The sequence below is a fragment of the Protobothrops mucrosquamatus genome, unplaced genomic scaffold (genome assembly GCF_001527695.2).
Source record: "Protobothrops mucrosquamatus isolate PMUCROS unplaced genomic scaffold, P.Mucros_1.0 scaffold415, whole genome shotgun sequence".
Classification (NCBI taxonomy): Eukaryota; Metazoa; Chordata; class Lepidosauria; order Squamata; family Viperidae; genus Protobothrops; species Protobothrops mucrosquamatus.
In genome coordinates this window covers 893,001-902,651 of record NW_015386744.1, presented here as the reverse complement: position 1 = coordinate 902,651, position 9,651 = coordinate 893,001, and the positions used below count along the sequence as shown (strand labels likewise).

The 9,651-nt window shown below is 40.2% G+C and overlaps 1 protein-coding gene across 1 annotated transcript; it reads left to right on the top strand.

Moving 5' to 3' along the window:
* Positions 1-542: 542 nt before the first annotated feature.
* On the top strand, positions 543-4,684 carry LOC107287688 (zinc transporter 4; the record flags this gene model as incomplete). Its single annotated transcript, XM_015816219.1, is given in 3 exon segments — positions 543-648; positions 1,773-1,907; positions 4,083-4,684. Coding segments are annotated over 3 exon segments (390 nt in total), but the record flags the coding sequence as incomplete, so codon positions are not given.
* Between the last annotated feature and the right edge of the window lie 4,967 nt (positions 4,685-9,651).

Below are 9,651 nucleotides of genomic sequence, written 5' to 3'. Positions count from 1 at the left end.
TTCTCTGTGGGTGCCCCCACCCTCTGGAACGAACTACCCCCCGAGATCCGGACGATCCCGGATCTCCTAACCTTCCGCCGCGCCCTCAAGACATGGCTTTTTCAGCAAGCGGGACTGACCTAGGGTGAATTTTAAATAGGGAAAATTTTTAAAGATTTTAATAATGACACAGCCATAAATATATTTGGTTTTTAATTGGCTTTTATAGGGGAAATGTTTTTTGTGTTGTTTTTAACATGCTGTGAGCCGCCCTGAGTCCCGTGGGGAGAAGGGCGGCATATAAGTTATTGCAAAAAAATATTCCCCAAATTAACTGTGGTTGTTTAGTTGTTGTGGAAAAACAGACGCCCGATTTAGTGAAAAATTGAACGGATAGAGTAGGAAACGAATAACTATGGCAGTCCTGTTGACTTGGCACCGATTCTTGCATCCATCCTTAAAATGTTGACTGATGGCATTCTTCCCACGACCCCCGTTTCTAAGCCTTCAAAATATTTATAGCCAGGGACTTTGTTACGAGGCTTTCATCTTTTTCGTTTCAGCCAGAATATAAGATTGCTGATCCCATATGTACCTACATATTTTCAGTTCTTGTGGCTTTTACAACCTTTCGGATCATACGGGACACCGGAATAATTGTACTTGAAGGTAAGAGCTGTTGATGACTGGGAAGAGATAGAATTCAGAGGGCTTTTTAAAATGAGACACACACTCTTAATAATTTTCATCAATAACTTGATGATTTAGAAGGACACATGCTACTGAGTACAACAACAACAATAATAATAAAGTTGGAAGGGACCTTGGAGGTCATCTAGTCCAACCCCCTGCTCAGGCAGGAAACCCTATACCATTTCAGACAAATGGCTGTCCATTCTCTTCTTAAAAACCTCCAGTGTTGGAGCATTCACCGCTTCTGGAGGCAGGTTGTTCCACTGGTTAATTGTTCTCACTGTCAGGAAGTTTCTCCTTAGTTCTAGGTTGCTTCTCTCCTTGATTAGTTTCCATCCGTTGCTTCTTGTCCTGCCTTCAGGCACTTGGAGAATAGTTTGACTCCGTCTTCTTTGTGGCAGCCCCTGAGATATTGGAACACTGCTATCATGTCCCCCCTCGTCCTTCTCTTCATTAAACTAGATATAACCAATTCCAGCAACTGTTCCTTATATGTTTTAGCCTCCAGTCCCCTAATCATCTTTGTTGCTCTTCTCTGTACTCTTTCTAGAGTCTCAACTTCTTTTTTACATTGTGGTGACCAAAACTGGATGCAGTATTCCAAGTGTGGCCTTACCAAGGCATTGTAAAGTGGTATTAATACTTCATGTGATCTTGATTCTATCCCTCTGTTAATGCAGCCTAGCACTGTGTTGGCCTTTTTGGCAGCTGCAGCACACTGCTGGCTCATATTTAAGTGATTGTCCACTAGGACTCCGAGGTCCCTCTCACAGTTACTACTGTTGAGCAAGGTACCCCCTATACTATACCTGTACATTTGGTTTTTCTTGCCTAAATGTAGAACCTTACTTTTTTCACCATTGAATTTCATTTTGTTAGATAGCAGTTAATCCTCAATTTACAACCACAACTGAGCCCAAAATTTCTGTTGCTAAGCAAGACACTTGCTAAGTCACAAGATATTCCAAAACTTTGCTGATGTTCAAATGCTCAGAAACGTTTGTTTTATTTTTAATCGTTTTACAGCTTGTTCATGTGTGGCATATATTTTTCAAGTTTAAACAGAAAACTCTGTTCCTGGTTCTTTGTTTCACTTGTAGGAGTTCCAAGGCATTTAAACATGGACCTTATTAAAGAAGAGTTGATGAAAATTGAAGATGTATTTTCAGTGGAAAACCTGTATGTCTGGTCTCTAACTTCAGGAAAAACAATTGCCATTGTCCACCTACAACTAGGTAAAATGATCCATTGCTTCTACAATACTTGCTTCAGGCAGTACCTGGTTATTAGATAATATCTGTAAAGTAAAATAAAAGATAACGGCTTTAATCAAAAGCTCACAATCCAAAAACACAAATCAGGCAAGGGATGGGAAGAAATAAATTAATTGATCGTTTCAAGTCAAAAATTATTTTTTAAAGAAACATTTAGATTGAATTGTATTCCCCCCCCCCACTGGGATACAGAGATGAAGATTTGGCAACTCATGGGTCAGAGTGACACCTGAGTGATTGGACAAGGTGATGTTTGCTTCTGTAGGAAGTTGGCCTGTGAACTGATCATGGATTGGCAGTGATTGATGGCTTGACCGTGATTGGGCTCTGCAGTTCTCGGTCTCTTGATGGAGCTGACAGGTTGAAACTAAATCCTCTTCTAGTAAGAATGCAGGGCTACAAAGAGTTTCCTTATGAACAATCCTTCAATCCTTGGCTTTGTGAAAGTTCTTCAAGCTATCAGTTGCTCCTATATCACAACAACCCCCATAGAGAATGCATCTATGGGAAAAATGTAGATTTAGAAGCATTAATGTTTCAGACAGGAAGGCGGTGCAGAGAGTGGTGAGGATGGCTGAAAAGATCATTGGCAGTTCCCTCCCTTCCATCCAGAACATGGCACAGAAGCGTTGCTTGAGCAGGGTCCACAAGATTATCTGGGACGCTACACGTCCTCTTCACAACCTGGTTACCTTCTGGGAGGAGGGGGCTTTGTGGTATCCGAAGCAGAACATCCAGATTCAGTCACTGTTTTGTTCTGTACAGTATTAACCTTGTGAACTCTAAAGCTTCCTCCTTCTGTTATGTATTCAAGATGGACAGTGATTAATATTTATTAATATTTATATGTTACTTATATGTAATGGTATAGGTCTATACATATGTTGTATATAATATGTTTAAATGTGTGTTATGTATGTATTATGTACACGTTGAGAGCAAGCAACTAAATTTCATTTTTAATGTGTGGCATTCTGCCTACAGTAAAAAATGACAATAAAGGTTGTCTGTCTGTCTGTCTATCATCTATCTTATCTATCTATCTATCTATCTATCTATCTATCTATCTATCTATCTATCTATCTATCTATCTATCTATCTATCTATCTATCTATCTATCTATCTATCTATCTATCTATCTATCTATCTTACCTACCTGGCATCCATCCATCCATCCATCCATCCATCCATCCATCCATCCATCCATCCATCCATCCATCCATCCATCTATCATATTTCCATTTTTTCCCATCATTCTCAAGAACAGGAGAGAGCAATTGGAGAACAATTCTGAACTTGAAAAGCTCCTCAATTGGTTCATTAAATAGAGGATATTCAAGGTAGAAACCCTAAAATCAACTGCCGAGACAATCCTAGCAGACAAATCAATAAACTGTTGGAAATTTGCTTGTGTATTCCCAACAGATCAACCCACTGGGGACTCCCTCAGGTTTGCTTATAACAACAATCAATTCCCATTTAAGCTGCTTCCCTCAGTCGAAAGCATTTGTCAAGATAATAGCAGAGCTATTAAGGCATCTGAGGCATGCATACATACTGTATGTATACCCAAATGATCTACTAATTAGATCTCCAGCCAGGGTCAGGAATGCACCCAGACTGTAACTCACAATACATTGCTGGTAGGGCTGGAGATTTCTGATTTGCTGCCTTCAACAGATGTTTTATTTGGGGGGTCCTGATCAACTTAATAATAATAATGATATAGTTGGAAGGGATCTTGGAGGTCATCTAGTCCAACCCCCTGCTCAGGCAGGAAACCCTATACCATTTCGGACAAATGGCTGTCCAGTCTCTTCTTAAAAACTTCCAGTGTTGGCGCGTTCACCGCTTCTGGAGGCAGGTGGTTCCACTGGTTAATTGTTCTAACTGTCAGGAAGTTTCTCCTTAGTTCTAGGTTGCTTCTCTCTTGGAGAAAAAGTAGTTCTTCTTGGTCATTCTTCTGGAAGGAAATGTGGTGACATTCAAGTAATCCTTGTATTGGGCTATTAGAGTCAAAATATGATAGTTTGGGTTATTCATCTGGAGAACTGTCTTCCATAGAGGCATCGCAAGAAATTGACAAACAGTTGTTTTAATTTTTGGGGTTTTTTTTGTGGCTTTCTTCTCTTTCAGTTCCTGGTAGTTCACCCAAGTGGGAGGAGATCCAATCCAAGGCCAGGCAATTGCTGCTGACTACCTTCGGCATCTATCAATGCTCCATCCAGCTCCAAAGCTACAGGCGGGAGGAGAACAAGCCCTGTGTGAATTGTCAGAGTGCCTAATTTTTCCACCCTTCGGGAAGACTCAACTGCCTTATCCTTTTTAATCTTGCAGCCCAAAGGCCACAAAGCAATAAACGTAAGATATAAACGGAACGGAGGGCTTTGAGCTCCGACCTGTAACATCTGCATTTAATGCAGTATCGGCTATTGGAGCTGTTGGGGTCAGCTTTGGCACGACTCTTTTCATGAAGACAGACTTGGATTCTTCTATCACTGTTTCGTTTCCGCTAGGGTTTTTCTCGCCAAGATATTTCCAAGGAGTTGTTTACAGATCCCTTGATGTTTGGGCAGGTTCCTCACTGAACGTAGCATCCACAATGCCGTTTCTTAACTGTCCTGACTGACACTCCCAAAGGAGCATCAGGAAATTTATCTACTTGAGTTTTCAAAAGAATTAAAAAAACAAAACAAAACAAAAAAAAACAACACGATCATGTTCACAATTTGTAAAGTTAACGATCCCTGAATTGGTTACCTTAGTATTCACCCCTTTCCCTTTTCCAGGATTTTAATTCCTTATCTTAAAAAAAAAAATGCTGCAGGGATAACAGAACTTTTTTTTAATAAGTTGTCTCTTAATACAAACTTGAATTGGTATTGGCTCTTACGTGTAACCAGTTTTTGGACATTTAGCTTTAAATAGTACTCCGAGATAGAAGGATTTTATCCAGGATGAACCACCATTTGTTTAACTGAAGACTTTGGGGCAGGACCCACCTGTGTTTGCAACGATTGGTCAACTTTCATATGCTTTGATATAGGTCCTGTATTGTAGAAGTGTATATTTAATTTCTTCGAGGCTATGTGACTGATTTTGGAAGCTTTCCTATTGGTCCTCCAGAGTATCTCAAGTAACGTGTTGCCGTCTTCAAAAGGCTGTTTGATTAACCTGAATCTTAACTCTACTAAATAAATGTCCTGTAGAAACTTCTTTGTGATTGCTTTGCTTTGCTGAAAGAGAAAGGGCTTATAGAAAACTCAAAAAAAAAATAATAATCAAATCAGTAGACATCAGGGTAGATATTTATGAGAAAAAGAAAACAAAGATTTGCAATTCCCAGATCTTAAAATGGTGAGGATCTGGTTTCGGTTTCATCTTGACGTATCTTCCTGATAGATATATGGCTCTTTCACAATGTCCCATTGAAATACTTGTGGTTATGAAAGATACAATCAAACGTACAATCCAATGGGGGATTGTTGGTATAAAACTAGCCTTTGTAATCTGTGCTGCTTCACAGGTACAAAACTTGTTGATGGGATGTTTTGAATTGTGAAGAAAGGTAAACTAGGATAAGGAGAAACTAGCAATACATGAGATCTTGTGGTCAGTTCCTAGGCGTATAAAACCTGGATTAAATGAAGGAGAGAGATAGACAACTTGTTTCCCAAGTGTCTGAACACCTTATAAATTTCTGGTTCCAATCTGGTTCAATCATCAGGACCAAAGGTTTAGTCTTCTGAGCTTTCAGACGTGTGCTAGAACCCAACTTCATTTTGGTGAGACAGAAGTTTCTTGAGGATGGGCTCGGAAAGCTTGGAAGACTAAACTTCTGGTCCCGGTGACCTGACCCAGATTGGATCCTGTAATATTAACCTGGGACCTGTATTCATAAATTTCTTCTCAATGGCAAGAATATGAAACCGAAAACATCTGGCAGACACCTATCTTTGATGTGGGTAAAAGTCATCACAAAAGGTACAGTATTAAAAACTAGATTTAAGCCACAATTTCTTTGCCTTTGTATCTCTTTATTTCTTCTGAAGAACTAGAAACCAAAATTAATATTTTGATGTTACGTAGTAAAGTCTACGGCTGAGGTTGGATGCTTTAGATTTTTGGCTTTGAAATCTGGGACAACCAGCCATAAACATATGGATTTTTATAATTTGCTTGCAAATGAAGAATTGGTTTGAGCATGACTGAAATAAGAATCTGCCAGTAAATTTTGGTCTGTTAGTTGAAAAGTGGCATAGTGGAAAATCAGTTGTGACCTATAGTTTTTAGGAAGAATATTTATCTTCTGATGAAGAAAGTTCCTTTTTATTGGACAATTTCATAAAATTTTAATAATTATTCAGAATATATTACTATGGAGAATAAATCATATATTTCAGGCAAACAGTATAATAATTTTAGGATGATCTGGTTGATGAGTTACCTACATGAAGTCGGTGTTGTACCTTGATTAAACTATCTTAAAGTGCTCTTTTTGGCTTTCTGACGTTGCATGTAATTGGGACTTTCAATATGTCTACCCACCCCAAGACAAACTCTGTATGTATGAAAATTACATATATACACACAAATCATTCATCCATACATATATGCAAAAGCAAAACAGAAACCCTGTAGTAGAAAATTTTATGTCTAACCTAGAGACCAATGGGAGAAATCTGGGTTGCTACGTTGTGATGTAACACAAAGCCATATCACATTTTTTTTTAAAAAAAAGTATACTTGTCTATAAGTCAGATATTTCTCTACACACAAAATATTTATAGTGGCATATTTCAATTTGGTTTACAGTGCCAATTTGTTAGAAACGGGTTTTGTTAGATCTGTATTGTAATTTAGAGTTTTTATAAAAAGCTGTAATTACATAACATACAGTTTGTTTAATGAAACCAATCTGTTAACGTTCCTGTGGATTTATTACTGTTGGTTATTAAACTGTCCACATATATCTTCTTCTGCTATTCTTTTGTGGCATGGAAATCCTTGGCATTTGCGTTTTTGACTTTCATCTGCAGTGGACTTTTAACTGAATAGAGATAAGTACTGTATGGTGCATATAATCTGCTTAGCCAAGCTTATGTCAGCAAGTACCACATTTCAGAGATAAGCAGAAAATTAAGCAATCTGGTGCCATCTCTGTGTAATTACAGAAACGGCAGTAACCAAGTTCAGTTAATTTCTCTCCCGTGCGTAGTTTTAAAGGAAGAGGATATGCGACATTCAAAATTGCCATTTATCTACTCTGCTCTCGCAGCTGATAATTTTTGAGACCCAGCATTTAAAACTTTTAACAGGTTAAGCTACAGTGTTGTTGGTTTGGTATGCTGTGGGAATGCAGATAATTGTGGCTTATTTAATAAACAAAGGTTAATATCTGAATGCTGCGTGTGCATAGAGGTAGCCCTTGACTTAATAACCATTTGCTTAGTGATTGTTTGAAATTACAGCAACTCTGAAAAAAAAACGACTTATGGCCGTTTTTCACACTTAACAACTGTTGCAGCATCCCTGTGGTCACGTGATCAGAATTGGCAACTGACTGGTATTCATGACGGTTGCAGTGTCCCGGGGTCATGTGATCCGCATTCATGACCACCTGACAAGCAAAGTCAATGGGGAAGCCCGAGTCGCTTAACAACCATGTTGCTAACTTAACAACTGCAGCGATCTGCTTAACAGCCGTGCCAAAAAAGGTCTTAAAATGTTGCTCAGAGAAAAGCAGTGACCTGTATTTGCATACATATATGGAAAATTCTTCTTTATCTTCCTGGGCTCCAAGATCACCGCAGATGGGGACTGCAGCCAAGAAATTAGAAGACGCTTGCTCCTGGGGAGGAAAGCTATGGCAAATCTAGACAGCATACTAAAAAGCAGAGACATCACCCTGCCAACAAAAGTACGTATAGTCAAGGCCATGGTTTTCCCAGTTGCAATGCATGGCTGTGAAAGTTGGACCATAAGAAAGGCTGAGCGCCAAAGAATGGAGGCCTTTGAACTATGGTGCTGGAGAAGACTCCTGCGAGTCCCCTGGACTGCAAGGCGATCAAACTGGTCAGTCCTAGAAGAGATCAACCCCGACTGCTCTTTAGAAGGCCAGATCCTGAAGTTGAAACTCAAGTAGTTTGGCCGTCTAATGAGAAGGAAGGACTCACTGGAGAAGAGCCTAATGCTGGGAAAGATTGAGGGCAAGAGAAGAAGGGGATGACAGAGAATGAGGTGGCTGGACGGAGTCACTGAAGCAGTAGGCGTGAGCTTAAATGGACCCCAGAAGATGGTAGAGGACAGGAAGGCTTGGAAGAACGTTGCCCATGGGGTCGCGATGAGTCGGACATAACTCCACAACTAACAACAACAACATGGAAAATTCACTGAACAGCTGTCTTGCTTAGCAGTGAAAATTTGGGATCAATTTAAGTTGAGGACTATCTGTGTAGTTGTAGGAAAGAGCACAATAATTATGAAGTTGCAATAACAGAGGGGTAAAACAGGTCCCCAACCTTTTGGGCACCAGGGACCCGTTCCATGGAGAAAGGTTTTTCCGCGGACCGGAGGGTACGTGGTTTTGTGTGCTGCCTGCATCCCACGGATGGGACTTTGCTTGTTTGTGCGGACTGGTTGCTGGCACGCCGCGGCCCGGTACAGGTCCATGGACCAGGGATTGGGGACCCCTGGGGTAAAAGACCAACCTCTCTATCTGTAGCTGTTGCGGTAGGAGCTTATTTGATGGAACTGCTGATGACAGCAAAGCAGCCGTGTTTCCAAGTTAATCCTTATTGTTCCAGGAAAATGTTTTCTCCGTGGCAGATGGGTGGCCTGCCAAGTGTGTGCATGCAAATGCAGGTGACTGCTTTTATCTGAGCAACAGCAGATTAGCAGCAGTTTCTCAATATGATTGTTAGTTCCTGCGTGGGCAGGAGGAGAAAAAAAAACCCCAAACATCTGCCATGCTTTTGTTTTTTCTCAAGTTTTTAAGGTGTAGCATTTAACCGTAAACCTTTGCAAGTGGCTAAGATAGAAAACAAGCATAGCTGACCTGAGATGTAGAATTGTGTGTGGATTCTGTGGAAAGCAGACTTTGGTGAACCCTACTTTTCTGAACAAGCCACAATGAGTGGGGCTCAGACCTGATGCCAAGACATAATCTGAGTTGTGTGTTGAGTTTATTTCAAGGTGAATGGAATAACACTGAAAGACGTTCTCCAACAGTGGCTTTCACCCACGAGCTTAAGCTGTAATTGATGCTGGGTAGGGAATTTTGGGAGTTGACGTCCACACAGCTTAAAATTCTCAAGGTTGAGAAACACTGCTCTAGATCAAAACCAAACCAAACCAACTATATTATAGTTCAATGCTTCTACAAGGGTGAATGCTGCATATGGGAAGGAAGAGACGTGGCCAGGACTTTTGGCCAGCCAACATCCTTGGTGGCATCTTAGGTCTCTTTAGTTTCATTTTATGTATCTGAACATGACCCTGCCTAGCTTAAATTGTCTTTTCTTCAAACTGAATACCTCACTTTGCTTCTGTCTATCTTCATAGAGCATGTCCTCAAGTATTTGCAATTTTGGTAAAGTAATGGAGGAGGAACAGGACATACTGAAGGCAATAATGATGATGATGATGATGATGATGATGATGATGATGATGATGATGATGATGATGATGATGATGGTGGTGGTGG